This window comes from Tachypleus tridentatus, chromosome 9, assembly GCF_004210375.1.
Source record: "Tachypleus tridentatus isolate NWPU-2018 chromosome 9, ASM421037v1, whole genome shotgun sequence".
NCBI classification, from domain to species: Eukaryota; Metazoa; Arthropoda; class Merostomata; order Xiphosura; family Limulidae; genus Tachypleus; species Tachypleus tridentatus.
Genome location: NC_134833.1, coordinates 17,916,666 through 17,941,019, shown reverse-complemented (window position 1 = coordinate 17,941,019; position 24,354 = coordinate 17,916,666). Strand labels below are relative to the sequence as shown.

The 24,354-nt window shown below is 30.2% G+C and overlaps 1 protein-coding gene across 2 annotated transcripts; it reads left to right on the top strand.

Annotated features, from left to right (window-relative positions):
• Window positions 1–919: 919 nt before the first annotated feature.
• LOC143224795 (mitochondrial glycine transporter-like) lies at window positions 920–22,935 on the top strand. Of its 2 annotated transcripts, none has more exons than XM_076453106.1 (11): window positions 920–1,264; window positions 4,333–4,553; window positions 8,173–8,285; window positions 8,833–8,917; window positions 9,329–9,399; window positions 11,868–11,973; window positions 12,436–12,505; window positions 16,936–17,034; window positions 17,526–17,692; window positions 19,789–19,881; window positions 21,273–22,935. In XM_076453106.1, exons 2-11 carry the CDS (start codon window positions 4,533–4,535, stop codon window positions 21,297–21,299), a joined length of 852 nt encoding a protein of 283 aa, XP_076309221.1. In that variant the 5' UTR covers window positions 920–1,264; window positions 4,333–4,532; the 3' UTR covers window positions 21,300–22,935. The 2 variants fall into 2 exon arrangements, with proteins under 2 accessions (XP_076309221.1, XP_076309222.1); XM_076453107.1 differs by having other exon boundaries at window positions 1,018–1,264; window positions 4,333–4,438.
• Window positions 22,936–24,354: the final 1,419 nt, after the last annotated feature.

Sequence of the window (24,354 nt, the reverse complement as noted above, 5' to 3'; positions counted from 1 at the left end):
ATGCCTGATCGTCGGCTGGAGCACCTTAATTTCACATCATGCACGACAACGACGTAAGGCTCGAAAATCTTAATACAACATTTCAACTATGTGTTAGCGAGAAAACTCACTTGTAGAGAAAAATATATATGTAAAAATGGCTGGTATGGATAAAGAAATCTCAATATAGAGGAGCAAATAATGTTTCGACCTTCTTCAGCGTGAACCTGACGATGACCGAAGAAGGTCCAAACGTTGTTCGATCCTCTGCATAGAGTTTTCTCTATCCATACCAGCCGTTTTTACATATATATTTCAACTATGTCTTCTTTGGTGTATGCCTCTGACAACAATAACCCTTCTAGATTTAAACAAGCCAGCTAGGACAAAAGATACAACCCTAGTTGAAATGCCAAAGAATCATAAGCCTAGTCCAATTGAATGGTTCTATTCAACCCCGGATTGAAGCATGGATTTTCTGGACTGAAGTCCAGGACCTCACACTAATTGGCGGGTCTCAAGCCATGACTATAAATATATGGTATGTAGAGGTTCTGTTTTGAGGGGGCTTCTATAAGTTGGAAAGCTTAAGGCCAATAAAACCCTTAATTCAGCCTTGGTTCTAATATTGAATGGAAAAATACCACCTCCTAATTAAATGCAGCCTAAGTGTGGTTTTAATCACCTCGGTTCGATTCAGATTGAAATTTGTTGTCTAAAGCTATCCACTCCTATGGAAATACGTAATTCTGAAAACCGCGGTTACTATTTGTGTTAATTTTGTGCTTATCTATTTCGCATATACAAATCAAACTCACCTAATAAAATGAGAATATTCATTGGTTTTTGTTGTTTTATTTCGTTTTTTTCCTTTTCGTAAGGTAGGTAAAAGTTTTATTGGAAACGTATATATAAATTATACATACAAACAAGCCTACAGTTTAAGGCAGAAATACTTCCCAGAAAACGTTTTTTACTCTTCGGCTACTTTTTACTGAAGATTGTGTAACATCCTTTGATTGCATCATTCGCTTCCCTTGGGTTGTTCCTCCTTTCTAGGTTATATATTTAGGTTTGTGTGAAATTGGTTTACCCAGTTGGTCACGTGAAAGCTAAAGATAAAATGTGGTAAACAGTGAATCTAGGCGCTTAAATATGAAAGAACGTTTTGTCAGTCTTACTATCGTATGATAAGTTTTTATCGACGTGCCTATGAAATGTTATGCTTTTAATGTTTTATTGCAAGTTGTGTCATAGGAAAATATAAACTGCTATTTTAAAATGGGTAAGAAATCGTTAAGTTAGATTATAAATATAAACTTAATTCGTGAAATTGTTAAGGTAACTACGCTTAACCAAGCGCCGAAGTAGGCGATTAAATTTTGTTATCTTGAACATGTAAAGTCATTAAACTTTCAAGCATAGCTATAATATGAATAATAATATAATTTACTTGAACATTTATAACTTTGCACGAAGAAGTTTTTATTATCTAATTGTAACAAATTTATATGTATTTTTATTGCAACTACTAGTGGTAGTACTAATAGTAATTAAATACGTTTATGAAATTTAGGCATGGATGCCTTATATTGTACTTCTGATCTTGGTGAACCATGCACTTACTGTGTTATTTTAATTTTCATTGTTATTAAGTTTTTGTGGTGATTATGTTTTAAGTTGATGTAGTATAATATCCTTCTTTATTGGTTTATCACCAAAAAACTAAAACTTTAAAGATTTCTCTTCGTTATTGGACAATGAGTGCTAAACAAATCTGTCAGGGTTGTGGATTTGTAGTTTTAAAAACAAGACATTTTAAAGTTTTAATGTTTGGAACAGTAGAGAAATATAAGTTATAAATCTCAAGCTATCTTACTCTTGTGAAATGCAAGAAAAAAAAAGAGAAAAAGACATCGTTATAGAGTATTTAGCCATTAGACAGGACCAAGCTGTTCTTTCAAACATTTTAAATTTTTAATTTGAGGAGGTCAAATACCAGATATGTAATTTTCTCAGATTTTTAGTAAATTTTTGGATTTGGAGAATTGCTAATGTTGTTTTTGTTTTTAAAATGGGTGATAAGCGTTATCCTGTAAATTATAGGCTAATTAGACTTTTGTAATGGTAAGAGTTCTAGAATGGTAAGAACTGTACAAACATTCTTAGTGAGGTAGTTTGCAATAGAAAACCAACATGGCTTCACCAAAGGGAGTTTTGTATTACTTATCTGTTATATTTTCTTAGGATGACATCAGTTGTTGTATTGATGATAGAAATTATGTCAATTTTATGTACCTAAGATTTTCAGAAAACTCTTTATAAGATGTCACAAAAACCTAACCTAAGAAAACCGTATTGTTATGAATCGAGAAATACTGCTTAATTAGATTGTAAGGTAGCTGAATGTTAAAATTTTCAAAAGTTGTAATTAATGCAGTCTGATCCAAGTGGACCCTTGTTAATTAACAGAGTGCTTGAGACTATACTTTTACACACATTAATTAATGATGTAGACATGGGAAAGATTTATAATTTACTAAAGCCCTGATATCATGAAATTCTAGGGCATTTCTAACTGTACAGAGGATGTTGAGATAGCACTTAGTTACTCATGTCTATTAGAAAGTTGTATGAATATTTGGTAAATTAATCTTTTAATTATAGTAGGTAGAAGTTAATGCATTTTGGTTATTATAGTATGATTCACATTATTAACATAGACAGGAACCCATTCAATATTGTGACTGGAAAAAAGGTATCTTAGTATGGATGGAATAAGTCTTTTTTGTGCCACCAAACCGTGACTTGTTTATAATAATAAAACTAATACAGTTTTAGGATACATCTACAGATATATTGATTTCAAGTCAAAAGAGGTAATTATATGTTCATATAAGTTGCTAGTTAGACGTAGTTTTGAATACTAGAGTTTGACCTCTATCTGATAAAGGGTAAATACATGTTGGAAAAGGCTTGGAGGAAGGCCACTGAGGTGAGGATTAATGAAATAAAGGCTTCTGGTTTGTTCTAAAGATAATGACAGGATGTGAGGTTAAGATTTGGAAAAAAAAAAATAGGCTAGATTTGTGATAAGTGTTTTGTTTTGTTAATGGTGTTTGGCTTGTAGAATAAGTTGCTATTGGCAGTAGTAGAGGCTAGCTCTTTAGGGGAATGGTCTCTTGTTGCTAGTTTAATTTAGAATAAATGAAAAGTTCTACCTATAATGAGTTCTTAATTAATGAGTTTCCTGATTTATGTAAAACAGAATGTGCCTGTTGTGTATTGAAATTAGAGTGAATTTATATTGACCATTTCTTTCTGTGTGGATGCGTACTGTGTCCTAAGATGTATGATTGTTTATATATTAGTTCATAGTTTCCACTCTTAAGTTGTATTCATATTAATAGCAGAAGATTTCCTCTGTGTGTTTTTTATCATCATTGGTTAGCCTCAGGTTAGGGGCTTCACCTTACTTTTGGAATGATTGGAATGTTTTTAAACTGATATTTCTATGTGGTATTTTCTTTTTGACAAATCTAAAACAGTTTAAAGGAACCAGCATGGATATAGTTAGGGTACATTTCAGTTTTACTCCTTAAAATAAGTTTAATATCTGATGAACACCAAAGTTTAGAATTACATATAATTTGTGCCTGAGAGGTGTATACGTGAATGGGTAACCTAGTTTTTATGTTATTTTCAATTATGTGTATGTTAGCCGTTGTGATTTGATACCACTTGTACATGTGTGTGACTGTAAGAGGATTCTATTAATTCAGTGTCTAACCTACAGAATACATTTTGTTTTTTATGTGACCCAGTTGCCTCAAAATGCTGGTATAATAGTGTCAAGTATCCATAGGGGAGCTGTATTTATGCTCGTATAACACAAGTTATTGTAAAATATGTTGCTTATTACTTTATTATTACATGTATTTTAAACTGTACCGAGAGTTATAAAGTACATAAATATGCTTATAACATTTAAGTTTTTAATTATACGTGAATGTTGGTAAGTTGTATTAAGTAGTAGCTTGTTGCACATTATTTATTATCAAACATTTAAATGATGTTGTGGCTTTGTTTACACCTTTGATGTACATAACAGGATATGATACATGAATGTTTCCATCTGACTGTTGTAGATTTATATAATGACCTACACACACATGCTTAAAATATATCTAATTTAAATAAATGCTTTTTGCACTAAGAAATTTCTTATGTGAAAGTAAAGTTTTATTTAGATGAACACTTTAAACTAAACAGTCATTTCTTTAGTTTTGGACATAGCGTATCTAGAGTTGGTAGACGTTTCTAATGTGTATATAAATTCTGTTTTGATTTCAGAAGGATTTCGTGACGGAGTGACATAAGCTTCACGTGTGTTGAATTTATCGGGGGGAGGGGAAGTGTCTACAGAGGAGAATTCTGATGGAACTGTTTTATTAATACGGTAAAACTCGCTGAGTACGGCAATTGAATTTACTGTTACTGCTATAAATTGTAAGAGAATAAAAGGAAATTAATCAAATTCCTTTCTCGGTGGCATGGCTGACTTTATAAACACTGTAAGTATATTATGTAGTACTTGGTCACAAAAAATCTATAGAACAGTTCTCAAAATTTTCAGGCTTGTATGGCACTGTTTATTTACATTTTTTTAAAGTATAAACCCAGGCCTGATTTTAAAAAAAGGTAAAAATAACAGTTGCAAACATTATATTTAACACTTATTCATTAGAAGGAAGAATGTACTTAGTTTTTCTACCACAGTTGAATGTGATAGTATTTTTGAAACAATATCACCTCCTCACTCAGAGCTATCGTGGTCTTAATTTTCTCTCTAAGCATTACGAAAAAATTTGTCACTAAGGGCACATCTGTCTTTTATTTTTGCACCATTTCAAAAAATGTGCTAATCGTACTAAACTATCTGAACTGGTCCAGGTCGCTCTTTCTTTACTATTCTGGCACAGTCCTCACTATCTAATGGCATGTTAATGTATAAATGTGTGTTTTAATTCTCTCTCTCCACATGACCTACAAAAACTTGATTCTGCTTGATCACTAAGTTACATCAATTTCAATGTCAAGTTTTGACTTCTTTTGTTTGATTTCCATTGTTTTTTGCTGTGTATTTTTAAAGTATTTCTCTTCTCTGTATTTGTCCATATGAATTCAAGATTTAATGTGATGGATGACAAAATTCCACTCCAACTAGATAATAGTTGTGACATGAATATTCTGGTCTAAGGGTCAACAGTATCTACCAGGAGAGCAATCTTTAGTTCACATCTTATGTATGGCTAATGATTTCTTCTTTCCATTGTTTTTTGTTGGTAAGGAATTGAAATTTATTTCTATGGTATTTTCCACTTCTTACCATGTAATCTGCTGGGTTAGCAACTATTCTTCATTCCCAGGAGATCTGTGGTTTAATAAAAATAAAATACAAGATAAGAAATTCTTTTACACTTTTTCAATTTCAGTGGATTTCGGTTGTTTGTGTAAAATTAGATGGTTGAAAAACTGTATTCAACAAACTTTTGGTTGTTTCAAAACAAAGGAAGAAAAGTGAACAGTATGTGAACTTGTGTTACGTTCTTGTTTGTGATGTTTTAAGAGAAAATATGTTTTGCAATGTTTTTCAAAGTGATGTTTATGTTTAGTGTAAAAACAGAAACTACTGCATAAAACATTCACTAAAGTCTGATATTATGAATAAACTAACACTCTGGTACTGCTACAACAGAATATCGGTATGACTTAATATAGAATTTAGGTCATGAATCAGTTAAGTACTGTTCGGGTAAACTTGGATTTGTTCCAGAAACTCTTTGTCAAGGACATCATCATGTAGAAAGTTTTTAAGGCAACTAGAACCAGTAATTAATTAGTATTTTACTTTTGTAATGCACCGTGTGTGTGCATATTAAGTCCTTATGAAACTGAATAAATATGACATGTTTATATCACATTTTCACTTCGTTTGTTTATCATTACTGTTATAACTAATTCCCTGTTTTTAGTCATTATAAGTTTTTATTTTTAATGTTTGATTTCATTTAAGTGATTGAATTATTGTTTTTTACATTATTGATGATTTAACATCAGTACTTAATTTTCTTTGTGTGTCTAGAAGTCATGTTGTGCCAAAAATGCAAAGGGGTGTTAGCATTAACAAACATTACAATAGAAGATACTGAGGAAACATGAAATACATTGTAATATAACTTTACATATAATAATACCTCTACTTATAATGTGAAATTTTGTATGTAATTTGTATTAAATATATAATTACAAATTAGTGTTTTGTATGCTTATGTTTGGGCATGTATTTAAAGAGATGTATTTGCCAAGAGGATGTCTGGACTTGCTATGGAATTAAAAAATAAACCCAGTTAAACAAGGGTGTATAAACTCTCCATGTTTGAGAAGAAATGGCCATTCATAAAAGAGAGAGTGGTCTGAGCCACTGTGCAGTAAAAATGGTGGGTGTATCTCAAGACTGCTTGTATTAGTATTAAAATAATACCCATACCAGCCATCTTGAGAGATATTTTTACTTCAAGTGGGTTTCTCGTCATCACTAATGGCGGATGTAATAACTAACAAGCTTCCGTCAAAGATGGCTGCAAGACACTGGAAATCACAGTGAACTGATATAAGACTGTGGAGCATCTCTTGGGCATTACAGCTGGATCATATTCCTGAGAACCCAGAAGGTTTATCAATGGCTGATGAATTTGTTGAAATACATTAAAACCTAATGCAGGCATGGTGGAAGAAGCCCTCTAAGGATAAAGTGGAGATGATGATAGTAGGCCCAAGAAATTAAAAGTCATTAGTCTAAGCTCTGAACATAGTTAGTCTAGTTGTGATAACTGTACTGGCTGAAGCAACAGTTGAGCAGGGATGCTACCTTTATTTGAAGATGTCACAGTTGCTTCTTTCTTTGAAGATATCCCTAGAAAAGGTGTGATCAAATAAAGCTTGATCGCCTGAAATCTGGCCAGTTGTTATTTTCCTTAGTTCTAATTGTCCTAATGGATAGCCAATGATGGTATATATATTGGTAGTGGGAGTGTAGTTTTAACTTGTGTACTTCTTCAGAGGTAGTTTTTATGTGCATTATGAGCTGCTTGGTAAACGTTTTACTTTCTCAAGACTAAATTTTGACCAACTTCAGCTGACTCACTGAAATCAACAGTAACAACTCTAAATGTTATTGTCTGGTAGAGCCCACTGCTAAGTTAGAGTAAAACTGGTATTCTGACATGTACAATGAAATATTTTAGCAATTTGTAATGGAATAATAGGATAATTACAACATAAAACCCAAGCATTTTGATACAATATTACTGGTATATGGTTTATGGTTCCAAAGATATTGGCTGTGAATAAGTACTCCCTATGAAAGGTGTATATAAACACGCACACATACATACAAGTTGAATAGAACTCAGTGCTGTGTCTTAAGAGTGAGAAGTCATGCAGTTATTTTGAGTAAAATTCTTACACTCAGTTTAGACAAATTCTTGATTGTTTGAGTCAGAAGTTTGTTTAAACTTAATATATTTTTAGAATTTATGGTGGATAGATCATAAGAATGACATCATGGTATCCAATTTAAAAATAACTTACCTATAATGACTAGGAGTGGTATTTTGCATACTGTTAAGTTTCTACAAATAAACTGACTAATTGATGTATACATTTTCTTTAAAGTTAAAAACTTTTTTTAGATAGTAACTCCACAAGTAACAGAATTATTGAATTTTGTTTGTTACATATAAAGCTTGAAAGACAAATTGGATATTTTTTTCTAAAATTATGTTCAAGTGATGTGTATTTTCTCCATTATGAAATTTGGAAGATATTGATCCATATCCACATTCAACAGTAAATGTATGAAGGCTTTTATTTAAAAGTATCTTCAAGTCATTAAACACAAATAGCAAGGACTTATTCTTGTCAGAAACACTTCTCACTTGCTCATTTTCCACTTTAATTGAATAGTTCCATGTAAGAAATAGTATTTTCCAACATGTCTTATTATTAATTAACAAACTTTGTTGTTTTGTAAATGTTTGAATAATTTATCATGTTATTTTCCATGTATGATATGTTATAACAGTATGTGACTATTACTTCTTATAGTTTCTTAACTTATTTTATCGACAGTACCCTGCCTTCAAGTCGTTTTTAGCAGGTTCTTTCAGTGGGATCTGTTCCACTCTGCTATTTCAACCACTTGATCTGGTGAAGACAAGGTTACAAAGTCCTATTCAAACAAGGTGTGTTAATATTGTTACAGAAAACAAAAATAGTGATTATTGGAGACTTGCCACAAGCCTGAATGTATTTCTAAGTTTTGAAAGAATACCTAAATTATGGACAAAAATGTCATCTAACTGGAACTAGATTACATCTTTGTTTATAATTTTTTAGAAGTGTAGTTTTCAAAACGTTTTGTAAAATTTATTTAGTTTTCAACTTTGATTAAATTTGAACCTTTAAACTGTATTCAAGATTGGATATCACGACAACTTTATTTTAGTGAATTTAGGTAAAAGCAACAGCTTAGACCAGTAGCCTAACTTTATGATTTGAGAGGTTTTGATAAATTATAAGTGTTTTGAAATTGGTAAAACATGCTTGCAAAACGTTTCATATCACGTTCGATCATTACTCAACTATGTACAGACATTTCATTATAGCACCACTAAGGCTTTAGCTGAATTTGTCTTTACTAGCATCGATACTTTATATAATTTGAGGTTACTGCTTGTTCTGATTGATTTTCTAATTAAATTTTAAATATTATTTTCTTTCTTTTTCCAGAACTGCAGGACTTGGAATGGTTTCCTTGTTGTCCCACGTTGTCAAAAACGAAAAAGTGACTGGACTTTGGAAAGGAACTGTTCCAGTAACTTAGTTTGTTGTTTGGTCTATAAAATGAGTTAAATTTAGTCAGTAGTGTGTAAAATATGGAACTTGTTTACTTTTGATTTAGACTTTTATAAAGAGATGTTATTTAATCTGATATTTTTCTTATAGTAATAATAATATAACTATTCTCATAGTTACTTCAAAATTTTGTTTTAAAAAATGAAAATGTAATGGTACTTCTTTGCATATTGTTTTCACATTTTTGTTTATGAGACTTTCATATTTACAAAATTAAAATTGTATAAATACTTAAATCATCAAAATACATTTGGCATTAAATAATCTGTAAAAATGTAATACTGATGTTTATATAAAACATGTTAATGTAATTACCTTTTGTTAAAGACTTGTACAGGTGACTGTAAATGTCTTTTTTTTTTTTTTTCAGTCTATGACTCGATGTGTTCCTGGGGTGGGGTTGTATTTTTGTTCCCTTAACTGTCTACAGCAAGCACTAGCGTAAGTTTTTAGCTTATCTTGCATATAATGTGATCATAAGGGTAGAAATAATGTTTATCTTTTGTTAACTGAATGGTGTTAATGTTTTTATTTTCACTCAGCATTATTTTCAGACAAGTTTCTTCATCTGTAATTACTTTTCTGTTTGACAGGAGCTGAACATGGAAAGAATGGAATCTTTGGTTTTATGTAGTCTTTTGTTGTTCTGTTAGTTTAAATGTTCTGTTCTGCTGATAATTGAGGTATATACTAAAAACTTTCGTACATAGTTCAAAACAAAAAATACTTGGAAATCTCTACCACATTTGCTACATAGCTAGACATTGATATAATAATGTCGGTTATCCCACGCAGTTAATTTTTATGTAAGTCGGGCATTTGATTTTCATTTCTGTCGTCTGAACTACAGAAAATTTGTCAGGTTAACATCTGGTATATATTTAGCTTTTTTAAATCTTTACATGAAATTTCACTTCATTATGGAACATGGTCTCCATGCATGCAAGAGCAACATGGTATCATTGTCAAATCTGTAAGATCTAAACATGTTAAGATCTTGTGGATCACCAATATTTGCTCTGAAAACATTATTTTCAGATGATCAGTCAAAGACTGATCCTGTGGTCCAATTTTCACAAACCTTTCTTTTTAATCTTGTGACGAGTGAGTGGGTGCTACTGAGTGACAAGCATACAAGTAAGTCTTGTGGAATTGTGCTTTCTTGTTTGTTTTTTAAAATGGCATCTAGTTATGGCTGAGAGCATCTAATTCATTCTCAAAGCCTGTACACCCTACAAGTATGTCGAACTAGAATCGACAGAAAGTGTTGTCTGCTTGTGTCATGGATGATGGTTTATCTTTTTATGGAGATCTCTGTGTCCATGCTATTAATTAAGAAATAATTTCACATTTTGATGACATATGGAGTAAAATTAAAACTGTTTTCTCTGATGTCTAGACATGATTCATGATCAGTGTACAATACTTTCAAAATGTCGTTCATGTGTGTTATTGATACTTGTTCCATGTATGTTTTTACATTTCTTGATCAATCGGCACCAAAATTGCACTTGCACAGGATGACATGAGGATGGTCATGAAGGGGGTTGAGAATTAGACCTCCCCCCCCTTCTATATAAATAGATGTCAACATGTGCATGTATCTGTTTTATGGACAAGCTCTCCAGTTAGCTTGTGTGTCCTGTATATAACCTGAATAACCAGTCACATGACTCACAACAGTGGATTCAATGGGTGGCTTACATTATATTGTAACAATGTTTCTGTCATATCCATAATGTTGGATATTATCAGTGTTATTTAATTATTAATTTATGATCTTCTGTATTTTTGATGTCTTGTAATGTTATTGACAAACTTGAGTTGTTTACCCTATTTCAACAGACCAATTTAGTTTGACTACAATATATTCTTTATATTTTGATATTTATATTATTAAAAAAAATTTGGATATTCCAAAAATTTATATATTGCCACTTGAAAATAGCTTAGATATAGTTATTTATTCAGAGAAGTAATAGCATTAAGTGAAACCTGAGAAACAATAAATAATGTATCGAGGAATTTTCTCTGACCGCTCTTAAGTTATACAATATGTTATTGTTTTGGGGAATTTTAATTAACAACACAAAAATCTGTACAAGAAGAAAACAAATGTATAAAAAGGTGAAGCACATGGATGTGATTAATCTTAGCCCTGCATTAGTCTTTTGATAATGGATGGAAGCACTTGCATCTTTGGTGTTCTCAGTATTCAGCTAGTTTGCTTTAAATTGTTATACTTGGTTTAAGTGGTAAGAAATGAAATGTCATAATATTCATTGTTAATTTATTTATTAATAAAGGAAAAGGTCTTGAGTGTTAGTGTTTGGTTCCAAAGTAATAGCTTATTATTATTATTCAAATAATTTTTGAGTTAATTTGTTTATGATGAGGTGCTCTCCAACCCTTGAAGAGTGGCTGTGGTAAACATTACAGAAGACTAATGTAGGGTTAAGTATTTTGTATTAATTGTATTTTGTACATCTAATTTACAGAAGACTAATGTAGGGTTAAGTATTTTGTATTAATTGTATTTTGTACATCTAATTTACAGAAGACTAATGTAGGGTTAAGTATTTTGTATTAATTGTATTTTGTACATCTAATTTACAGAAGACTAATGTAGGGTTAAGTATTTTGTATTAATTGTATTTTGTACATCTAATTTACAGAAGACTAATGTAGGGTTAAGTATTTTGTATTAATTGTATTTTGTACATCTAATTTACAGAAGACTAATGTAGGGTTAAGTATTTTGTATTAATTGTATTTTGTACATCTAATTTACAGAAGACTAATGTAGGGTTAAGTATTTTGTATTAACAGAAGACTAATGTAGGGTTAAGTATTTTGTATTAATTGTATTTTGTACATCTAATTTTTTTCCCCCCTCTATGTTTATGCAGGAAAAGTGATCCTTCCCCATTAGATGCAGTATGTTTGGGTGTTATGGCAAGGTCATTTACTGGCGTTATTCTCTTGCCAATAACAGTTATCAAAACTAGATATGAGGTACGTTATACATACAAAGATCAAGAATGTGTTTCACGTTTGTGTATCCTGTTGTAGATGTAACATACAAGCTTGTAAACAATGGTGAACACTGAGAGTCCGTCAACATTTATGAGCTGTAACAGTTACAAACTTCTCTCTCTTCCAACATTATGTGGAGGCAATGTAATTATAAGAGAAATAATTAAACATAAAATTAGGACTTACCTCACTATGTCCACAGAACTATTCAAATTAAATGGACAGACTTCACAATTTTACATATGTAATTGTCCTTATAGTTTATAAAAGGTATAAGTAATTTAAATGTTTACTGTTTGTGCAGTTTATTCTACTATGTAAGTGTTTTAGTTGTGATGACAGGATAAAAATGTGATTATAGTACAAACAACTGCTAATATTTTGTTGTGTCATAGACGAGGATAATGGATTGTCATGTTAATTACATCTTCTTTTGTCCAGAGTGGTGTCTACAAATATGGTGGCATACTGCAAGCTTTGAAGGCTATTCATACTACAGAGGGTTTTAAGGGCAAGTAGACTGTATTTTAACGTATCTCTAGTAATTTAGCTGTAGCTTTAGGTTACTTAAGTTTTAAGTAGATTTACAAGGTCACGACTTATTACTGTTTGTTTTTTAAGCAGCACGTTGTACACCAATATATGCTCCTGGTGGAAGTCTATAAATAGTGAACTCTCAGTCCATAATTGGTTAATTTTTCAAATGCATTATATGTCTTACTTTAAAAGTTTTAAATGACTCCCTCTAGGAAATATGAGTGAAATGATATGTACTATAACCCTGAGATTTCTTGGTATATCCTCAAAAACTGGTAAGATTGTTTTAAAGATTACCAGTGTCTTATACACAAAGAATGACAGTCTTAATTTAGTGTTTCTACTAAAAATGTTATGTATCTGTTGTAGTTATTTGTACTCAAACCCTTAACAGGCAATTTTCATTTTAAAAATACAAATACCATTCTTTGTTTTACAGTTTTCAAGATTTACATGAATGTGTTTTTCAAGGTAAACATTTATATTTAATTTTTTGTTTTCTCTACCACATTGTAAACCATATATATTACCAATATATAGTTTAATAAAATGTTTAAAATTAAGAAATGTAAAAATGTACGTGCCTTTCTAATTTTGTGTAAATATCTTAAAACATCATCTTTTGGTTATATTTTGTAATTTTAGGTCTCTTCCTTTTCACATATAGTTAATTTTTAATATATTTTTTTCCCTTTCTTGTTCCGTATCTTTTATTACTCATCTTGGTACAAGTCAATGATGACCTCTGGTATTACACTATCTTCAGCAGAGATGCACAAGCTTTCGACAATATCTGATCCTTGCAAGAGATCTTAAGCTTTAAACTGATGCAAAGCACGGTGTATATTTAAAAATGTTAAACCTTTCAATTATATAGTTTAAAACATGTAAATAATACATAATTAACTAAGATGTAAAAGTAGGAAGTGAAGACAGTTTAACTGTCTCTCTAACTATAACCTACTTGGCAAAGAAGAAACTAAGTGTTATCATGGATAAAACAATGAACAATACAGTTATATCTACCAGATGATAACTGTGTGCCATTTCTGTAATTTAGGTTTAAGTACTTATTCTTACCCATAGTATAAACCAGAAGGTAAATGGTGTGAACCAGAAAAGAACAGTATACTTAAACAGCAGCAGTGTCTTTATTATCTGCATTGTGGCTGAATTGTTATTACTGTGTATTTTGGGTGTCATGAGAAACAAGCCAAAATGCTGAACAATTTGTAATTTTTGATTTCTACAATTTTATTGTGGTGTAAGTTTTTTTGTTCAAACTCAACTGTTTACAATAACTACTGTAACAATTATATAGGGGTTATTCTATTAAAAAAATTCAGTACATTGAAATGATTAACATGAATTTGTTTCTGGACTACTAAATTACTATACCAACTTTGGTCCAGATTTGTCAACTTGTTGAAGAAGAGATGTGCTCATAGACAGGCAGAAAGATATTTGATTTTGAATAGTTGTTGTATGTACAGCTTAATATGAATAGTGCATATCTGAAGAACTGTATCCTAGTTTTCGTATTTGTCAGAGCTGCATAACTTAAACACCTTATACTTACAAAACAAAACAAAAAAACTGTTGGTCCACTATAACATGACCGAGACTTTTAAATCTATCATCTTAACTAAGTGAAGTGGTTGAATATTTAAGACCTTTTTCAATGATATCACTCTTCAAAAAATAACTGATTACTAGTTTAACAGTCCAGAAGGAAGTCTGAAACTAATTTTCTTTTATCTTTAAGACTTCTGCTGCCAAAAGGCATCTTGCAAAAAATTCTGTCCATTTGGCTGAATAAGTAAGACATTATTTAAACCAGGCTAAGTACTTAAGTGTTTTAAAAGAATAACTTAGACCCACAATAACTGTTCTGATGAAGTATGTGCAGAGTGACCTTTTCATTTTCAGTTGGTATATTTGATCAAGTAGGTTTTTGTGTTTTAATCTTGTTGTATTTAATATTTTAAAGAACAAAAATAGGACTTGACAGTACACTGTGATCGGGACTGGAGATTAATATTTTTATAATCTTGTGAAAATAAACCCAATATTAAACGTGCTTGACCAGAGCAGTTTATTTAAAGTTGTCTACATCTGTGAACATCATATGCAGTGGTGTTTTATATAACTTGTGGTTTAAATCATATGTTTTATTTACAGAGTAGGTACTTATGGATTATACTTTATAATTATGTGTTTATTATTCTGGTGATGCTCTGAGTGGCACAGCAGGAAGTGTGAAGGCTTATAATGCAAAAAACAAACAAAATAAACTTTGATACCTATCGTGGGCACAGCACAGATACCACAAGGTTTAGCTTTTTACTTATTTATAAATGATTTTGATAAGTACTACTATTTAACTTTGGATATTGAGGTATTAAGATGATAGTTGTATAATGTTTTGTTAATTCTTTGTGAAACTTTTTTGCAATAAAATCGTAGTTCATCAATTAATTTTAATTGGTTGAAAAGTTCTTGGATAATTTATTATTTTTAATCTTGCTAAAGGAACGCGAGGTGTGTTAAACATTGTCCGTATGATTCATTCTGTGGCATGCTTTACTTGAACTGAATACTTGGTAGTTGGGAGTTTATTATCCAGTTATTAATTACCATCCTTAAAAGTATGTTTCTCTGGTGTTACTTATTTTTCATAGGTGTAAATTATTGAAAATAAGACTTTCATTTCTCAGAAACAAAGAGAAACATTGTTTTTCAAATAATATTTAACTTTAAATAACATGAACTTAAAATAAGTAGGCCATCCATTAAATCAGTATTTGAAATTTCTGTTTTTTGATTTGGCTCGTTACTTCCTAATCCTCTGGAAAAGTAGTCCAGAGAGAGATGTTTTTATCCAATGTAAACAAATGTGTGTGTGTGTGTGTGTGTGATGGCATTGATACAGTAGTATCATTTTCAATACTTTGCAGGCTTTATGCACTTACACCATAATTTTTATAGTATCATACAACCTTTTTAAGTAGCATTTCCTTTGTCTTTCATTGTCCAACCCAGTTTATGGTTTCTGATATTGAACAAAAAGCTTATTGGTTACAAACTTGTGAGAGAAGGAGACAAAAAACAGATTTGAAATGCTACTTTTACATACTTTTAATTTTTAGCCACAATGGGCAGATTAAAAGGAAGGTATAAAAAACATCTTAATTTTTATAATGATCATTAAAATTATTGGGTTTCTTACATTTCACTGACCTATGGCATTTAGAATAACTTCTTTAAGTTATTGTGTTAGTTACTAGACTCTTACTGAAACAATAACTTTGGTTTTAAATGTATGACAAACTGATTAAACCCACTGTGGTAAGTCTGAGAAAAACATTGTTTATTTGAGGCATTATGGGATATGTTTTGGGATGACTTCTTGCATTATTTAACCATCTTGGGTAATGAGTTTCTACTACATAGGTAACCATCAAGTGCTGGATCATTCTTTATTGAATAAATTTATTGTTTTCATTTTAATAAGCTTGTTGCCATGGTGTTACGTGGAGAAAAGTGTGTGTTTTTAATTCTATAAGAAATATTGTTTAGTAACTTCATTGTTTCACCAATGTGTAACATTTAACTTTTGTTTTTTTAATCCTAGAAGTACCTTTGGCAATTTTCAATCAAATAATTTGTATTTCCACTTATAAAGAATTCTGTAAGAAAACAAATGTCTTGAATTAACTTTCAGAGGTGGGTGCAAGTTTGCCAAATTCCTTTTTAAATTAGTGAAATAAGGTCTTTAACACATTAAAACTGTATATTCTGAAATGCTTTGGCGTGGTTGATGTTTGTTTAATATTATAAACAAACATTTCTTGCACTTTTGTAGCTATTTTACATTATAACATTCTTCTTAAATATTATTATGTCCCAGTCGAATACTTTACACAGTTTATTGTTTGTGGTGAATAAAAATAGAGTGTATTATACTGAAGGATTACGAGTTGCCAGTTTTCTTATAAAAAGCATGTTTCAATCAATCTTCATATTGGATGTTTATCGTGGAAAAACAGTTTGGATGTTATTTAAAAGTTTATTGCGTATATTTAGGTTTAATCTTTGTATCTAGCAAAAACTTAGTATTTAGATGAATTATGGTCTGAAAAATTTGTTTTTTTTATGTGATACATTGTCATACTTGTGTTCATTTTCTGTTTCAAATAAGAAGAAAAATACTTGTAGCAATGTATCACTTTAGTAATAATTTTACTAAAAATTACAAACAATTGTAAATTTATATTGTTAAATCACTGATTCGTTAAGTAGTGTTAACGTGATGTTGAAAGGAATCTTTGGAGAAAAAAATGTCATTAACTTAAATCTTTATATATATATATATATATGTGTGTGTGTGTTCTTTTAATCTAGGTTTGTTCAGTGGACTCATACCTACCTTGCTACAAGATGCACCTTTCTCAGGCCTGTATTTGATGTTCTACACACAAGTAAAGAAAGCTGTGCCTGAAGGTAAGTATGAAACTCATTTTTCTAACATTAAGTTTTAAATAATGACCAATAAATGACCCCAATGCACCATGCCTACGGGCAACATTATGTTCCACGGTATCTTGTAAGTTCTTATATAGTACACTGTGGATTGTGTCATAATTCTTCCAGAGTACTCTGGGAATGATGATCAAATGTTAGGCACCTAGAGGGAAAACAAATCTTGGGTAATCAGAAGTAAAATAGTTCAAAAGAGGGGTCTAAAACTACTAATGACCAGAGGTGTGGCATGACTAATCATAACCTGAGTGTTAGTATAAAGCGAGTGTTTTGTACAAGATCTAATTTTTAAATAATTTGTGTTCTACAGGCAAAAGCCTCAGCATACTATTTTTCAAACGTTTAGTATACAAACAAATAATAGTGAATTAGTGAACAAACAAATCCTTAAGAATATGAAAAGTGCAACAATAACAAGATATTTACATTTTTTCATGTTTTTCTTTCTTCAGCATGGAAAGATGGAATGACTCAGGTTCCAACAATATTTTTCTGTGGAACATTTGCAGGATTAGTGGCTTCTCTTTGCACCCAGCCAGCTGATGTCATCAAAACACACGTACAGTTGTACCCCAGAAAATTCACTAGTGTTTCTATAGCAGTTAGTCATATCAATAAGGTATTCAGAAGTACCTGCTGAAACAGTGTGTGTTGTTCTTCTGCTGTATATTTTTTGTACATACCTGTTTACCTTTAATTTCTTTGCAGCTCTACACTTTCTGTTTAGGTAGTTATTGTTAACTGTTTCTTTTTAGCTTGTGTACTTTTACATGTGTAGGCTTGACAAATACGTAAACTAGAAATGCTATTTAATTACACAATATGCTACAATATGAAAGTTTAAATGTTTTAGTGTAATGTAAATGAATATGTAATATATTAGCTTGTTTATAACCAAAAACAAGCCGAGACAAAAATAAGAAATAAAAACCAAAACCTCTGCACTAATTGAAAAGATCCCAGTGTACAAGCTATAATGTGAGAACGTACACTCGGTTTTGGAAGTGACTACTGAACGTTGCAGTCTATCAGCCTTAACCTCCAATCGTCAGTCTCACATAAAAAAAAAGTAAAGGAATAACACATTATGAGAGCAAGATGTGGGTGTTCAAGGAGGTTAAATAAACTTTGTTAGCATTCCAGCCCTATTATAGTAAAGTCACTAACTGGTGGTCCAGTAAATGAATTATACTAGTATGAAGAGTCCCATCCAGTTATCTAAATAAATTAATACAGCTCTCAACCACCACCCATTTAAAGTCTATTGTAACTGTCATGCTCTAAACAAGCCTTTATATGTGGTAAGGTGTAGATCCACTTAAAGTGGTGCCTAGTTTTTAAATGACCTTGTTCATAACTAAAAATAGTTATTAGAAATTTTAAGTAAAATTTCTCTAATTTTTAATTTTTATATTTATTTAATATGTTCTTGTATTTGTTTACAGAATAGTTTAATAATTGTATTTAAAGTTTCTTTATTAAATCCATTAACTATTAATTTTTGTATCAGAATTTCAACATTACTGATAAAATATTAATTATTACAAATTTTACAATATTTGAATAACCTGTAAAATTTATAATCCAGATACAAAAATATTCAGTACATTGCTGTTAAGAGGGTAAACCATAAATAAAAATGCAAAATATTTTCGTTTATTAAAAAAAAAAATTTATATTAACATCATTATCAGTTATACAGAAACACATTATTCAGATTTAGAATTAGATACTGAAGTATTTTTAATATCTAATTCTGCTGGATAAATAGTGTTAATGAAATTTATTTCAGGGTTATTTAAGCTAATTAACTCATCTTCTATATATCTGTAGCTTAAGGTAAAAATATCTGGATATTTCTGTAGTTTTCTATAAATATATTCTCATAATAGTAAAGATATATAAATTTTGTAATACAAGTAAAGTAGTTAGCTACCATTGGAACTCCTATTGTTTAAAAACCTGTTTATTGAAAAAAATAAAAATATATAATTAGTGTAAATGCAGAAACTTGATGTAACTTTTATGTTTTTGGAGCTAAATGTTTCTTCCAGTTTTGTGAAATATAACTGAATTGTTCTATTAATGAATTTAAAACTAACATTAAATTTGTTAATAGAATTGTGGTGTACAATGTGGTGAAATCAAATGTTTGAACATTGTTTATTTGTTCACAATATTTTAAGATATTTTAAAATTTCTGGAATGCAAACTTTGAGAGGTAAGTTTATTTAACTTGCTTACCCCTTGTGGTTGTACCTTATTTTTCTTATTTTTTTTTTTCCTTTACTTGGAGAGCAGTCACCTTCCCACAACTGTCTGCAGACAGTGAAGAATGATAGATGTGGGACGCTGTGGACTTGAGCACCCACATCTCGCTCTCTTAATTTTTGTTGCTGTTCCTTTATTTTTGTATATGTGGGACTGGCAAATGGAGGTTATGACTGACAGATGGTGTATCCCCACCTCAGTGTGGGTCCTACTTCTCAGCCACCTCCAAAACCTAGGGTACATTATATCTCACATTATAGCCTGTACTATGGGATCCTTTGAATTAGTGCAGCATTTATTTATTTTTGTTTCAGCTTGTTTTTGATTGTAACAAACTAATCTTAGTCAGAGGTTTGGGTTTGCTGTATTTCAAACAGCTCTTTTGATTTTGTTTGCTTAACTCTTAGTATGAATTTTTGCTAAAAATAATGTATATCCACACAGGAACATGGATTGGCAGGATATTTCAAAGGTCTTGTCCCTAGAGTTCTCAGAAGAACATTTATGACAGCTTTGGCATGGACTGTTTATGAACAAGTATGTTAGTGCATTTTACTTGTCGTGTTACAAACAGGTTTAATAAAATGCCATTTGTTTTCTTATGTTATATATAACTTGTTGGTTTAATATTTTCCATACAACTAGTTGTTTTTTCTTTTAATGGTTATATAGGTTAAATATCCTCTTAACAATCTGTTCTCATTTCTATTTTAATGTCTTAACATCTTATGTTAGTCAGGGTTTTTTTCTAGCAATGGCAGGTGATACTTAAATTGTCTATGTTTGTAAAGACATAATAACAATACGAAATGTTTATTGTAGTTACAGGTTTTTAAGTAAGTTGTACTTTTGCATTTACTTCAATAATCTTTAGTCAGCTGAGATAATGAACAAAAACTGAGAGGAATTGTATTAAAAGTGAATATGGAAATATTATACGAGTATTTCAATACTCAATTATTTTTCTTTAATTACTGTAGATGTTTTAAGAAATTAGTTATTTTAGAGAATTTCTGGGACACTAATGGTTTAAATCTGACAATCATTAGTGTCCCAGTTGTTGTGGGTGACTAGTTATCAAACGTGAAGGGTAACATCTTCGACACATTATACGTAAGAAACATATCATTAGTTTTATTACATAGTTGTAGGTTAAACTGTTAGTTTTGGTTTAACACTTATATTAATTTCATTTTATTATTCACTTGTATCTCTTAGCATGTTTAATGTACTTCTGTAGTCAGTTAACAATATACTTGTGATAATATTCCTTGTATGATCTGTTTATATGCAGTTAAACCTGAAGTGTTTGTGATTATAAACATGCATAGATAATTATTCTGTTTACTTACATCATTGACAGACGTTGTGTGGGAAGTATATTAACGTAGGAAACCTTGAAGTTTATCCTAAACCTAACTGTGACACCTCCATCTTTGATTTTAATCATAAAGGTTTTATAAGAGTAACTATTTTTATATAGACTTGTCACACTTCTTTATTGGTAACATTAGCTTATCTATAAAATAGTTAATACTTGCATAAAGAGCTCTTTGTACAAGTAAATATGATCTGAGTCCCACAAAAATTATACCTTTCTGATATTTTTAACTTGTGTCTTCTGGGTAGGACATTGTACAGTTTTCTGTAGCTTTTATCACTTTTCTTTATAGAATTAATTATATATGCATTATATCTCTACCATATTTCAAATATGTCATACTTATTGTCCATGTGATATTGAAACTAAAGTGCCACAGTTGAATATATATAAAAAAATTTAGCTACTTTGAGATATTTCAAATTTTAGGTGCTAGTTTTGTGTTATGAAGGCTTCTTACACACACATGTCTCCCAATATAACTATAAAGAATATAAAAAGTAAATATAAATTTACAGTAATAAACTATGGTTCTAAATTTTTGTAGGTTTCACGAGAACTTGGACTGAAGTGAAAAAACAAAACGGTATAACAAAGAATATGGCTAAAGGATGTTTACTGATACACAAATTGAAGACTTATTTGTGAGTTTATAATCTGAAGTTTAATACTTAACTAATGTATAAAAATTCAGATTTCCTTCTCTGAAGATGACTACATAAACAGTTTAGGTTACAATACACAGATAACCTTATAAAAAGTGCGAGAAATGATAAATACCCGAGTTTTAAGAAATATTTATTGCATGTTTCAACTCTAATATAAATATTTTAGTCACTGTTTGAACAAACTGTGTGTAGATTTGTCATACATGGATAAAACAGAGAAACATGTGACATGAATTTGTTACTTGTTGATTTATTTCTGTATTACTACAATGTGCTATCATAAAGGAATGAACATGGATGTGTTATATTGTAAAAAAAACAAACTTGTTCAATAGAGAAAACACTGTAGGTAACTCCTTGTTGTCTGAAACTGATGTTTTATACATCCTGTTGTTGTTTGTTTTAAAAAGAGATGTATTTTAATGTGTTATCACTTATTTGTGAATTGTTTTTTCTGTTTTTAAACTGTCATAATCATTAATTTCATTTTATTTTAACTAAAATATTTTTTATGACAGAAATAGTTGTGCTGTTTAGGTTGGTGTCGTATCTTTTAATGTATTTTTATAGCTTTGAAGTTTCATCATAACATTTATAATTTTGTCTAAGTCATTATTAGATATTTTTAATTTTTAAAAGTCGAGCATGAATTAGTATTGCCTGCTATGTTTTGACATGGTAGGTACACTTGCATATTTTTGAAATAAAAAGATAATTAATTTTGATGGCTGAAATGGATTTCTGTACAACTAGATTCTGCAATAAATATCTTAGAAAGAATCTTTTACAATATATTCATTTCTTATGTATTTAAATATATTTTGTCATATGAAATATATATACCGTACCCTTCCCTCTTTGTTATTTATGATAGCAGAATTTCGTGAGTTTGAAATAATGATGTTTTAACTTATATTGTGTTATATGTTAGTACATTTTGAGACAATATTTATTTCTTTGTAGGCTTTTGGAAGTTAGCTAAGTGTGATTACTTTATGAGTTAATCTCAATACAAATCTAGTTTTCTTAAGTTTACCTCATGCCATCATCACAATGTTGACGAAAACAATTCATGTTATAATTTATAAGTTTATTTATATATATATATTTTACCCTAGAAGCTAGAATTTTCCAACACCTGTCTTTTACCCCATGTCCAGTTGTTTTCTCTTGTATATAATAGCTTTCATTTTAAAGTTAAATCAGAAAGTATAAGATAATCATATCAAAAGTAACTGTATTTCACCTGAAACTATGTAAGTGTATAAAAACTTATAAATGCTTTAATTAATTAAAAGAAAGAGGGGAAGAAAAAAATTAATATTAATCTGCAGAATTTAATTAAACAAATTAACTGCTATTTATGAAATGAGTAGTTAGTCACTATAAATAGTAATACACTTAAAAATCTAGTATAATGTTTACATTGTGTATAAATGTGTAACACTGATGCTTTAAGAAAACTAACACTAAAAGTGTGTTATCCTATGATATTGTAATATTTGTTTGAATAAAACTTTAATAAACATTATTCCACAATTATTTCGTACGACCTCAAAGTTTTGTGAATCAACTAGAAAACCAATCGACAACAGGCTGTCAGATATGACAAAAGTAGTTAAATTTGTATCGAGATCCTTTCCAACTAATAAAACTGACAGAATAAACCTTGGACACTTTCTAGCTGACATGAAGATATCTTGCAAAGTAACCATGATGAAAACCAAAATGGTTTTGTAGTTGTATCATCAGTTAACACTGGTAGTTATAATAAATGAAAACCTTCAACATTCTTATAGTTGAACTGTTTATACAAGAGAATAAGACTGACAAACTTTATGTAGAATAATTTAACACTTCCTTTTTGAACCTTGTAATTTAATACGTTGTTGTGACTTTTACGAGAGTTTACTTTTCACTAGTAGCACGATGGATACAAAATAATTCTCAAGTTTGGTTGTTTTACCATACTTATTCAAACAAAATCATGATTTTACACGTTACCTAGAAACATGATACTACAAAACTACAGAACTAAAATAGATTTAAAATGATGAATCCACTCTTTGCACAATAATTTCAGTTTCTATGATAATTTTAGTTTGTCTGAGCTGTCCATGAAAATACATTAATGTCAAATATAATGCAGAGAAAATAACATGCTAAACACACACAACTTTAGTATCACCATTTATTTAATATATAGCACTTAACATGTAGTTTCAGCTATAGGACGTTATATCTTTTGTAGAAATAAAAAAAGGAAACAAGATATGTTTCTAGAAAGTTCAATAAAATTAGAAGTAAAAGTTAGAAAGTCATTGATATGGTAAATAATTATCAAAATATAATTTAACCAAACTAAGGATGGATGCTATTTCATAGTATGTGCTGGTACTGAAATTAAAATATACATTGTTTTTAAAGACAAAAGATTTTTTAAAGACAAAAGATTTTTCTCGAGCAAGCTTCTGCAAACACACTACCTTATTTTTGTTTAGAAAAGTTTGATAATTCGTGCAAGAATATTAGCTTTGTGCGAAATTTCCAAACAAACAAACAAACTGACTGATGTCTACAAGCCTGACTGAAAGTAAGGTGTGTAATATTTTAAAATCTGAATAAATACAGATCTGAGCTTGTGGACTGAGGTGACTTTACGCTGGAAATCCCTTTATATGTTTAAAATGTTCTTTCCAAGCAATGGCATATATTATGTACTTTCGAGAAGGAAAAAGGTAGCGTGGAGCAAGATAAACATAAGAGTTTTCATGTTTGTTTGAAGTCAATCACAAAACTACACAATGGGCTACCTGTGCTTTGTCTATCGGGGTATCAAAACCTGTTTATAGCACTCTTATGTCCCCAGACAGACTGGAGGGCAACAGTTTCCTTGAGCATATCTTATGTAAAACTTGCACATACTCAGAACAAAGAATGAATTTAGAATAAAGATTATAA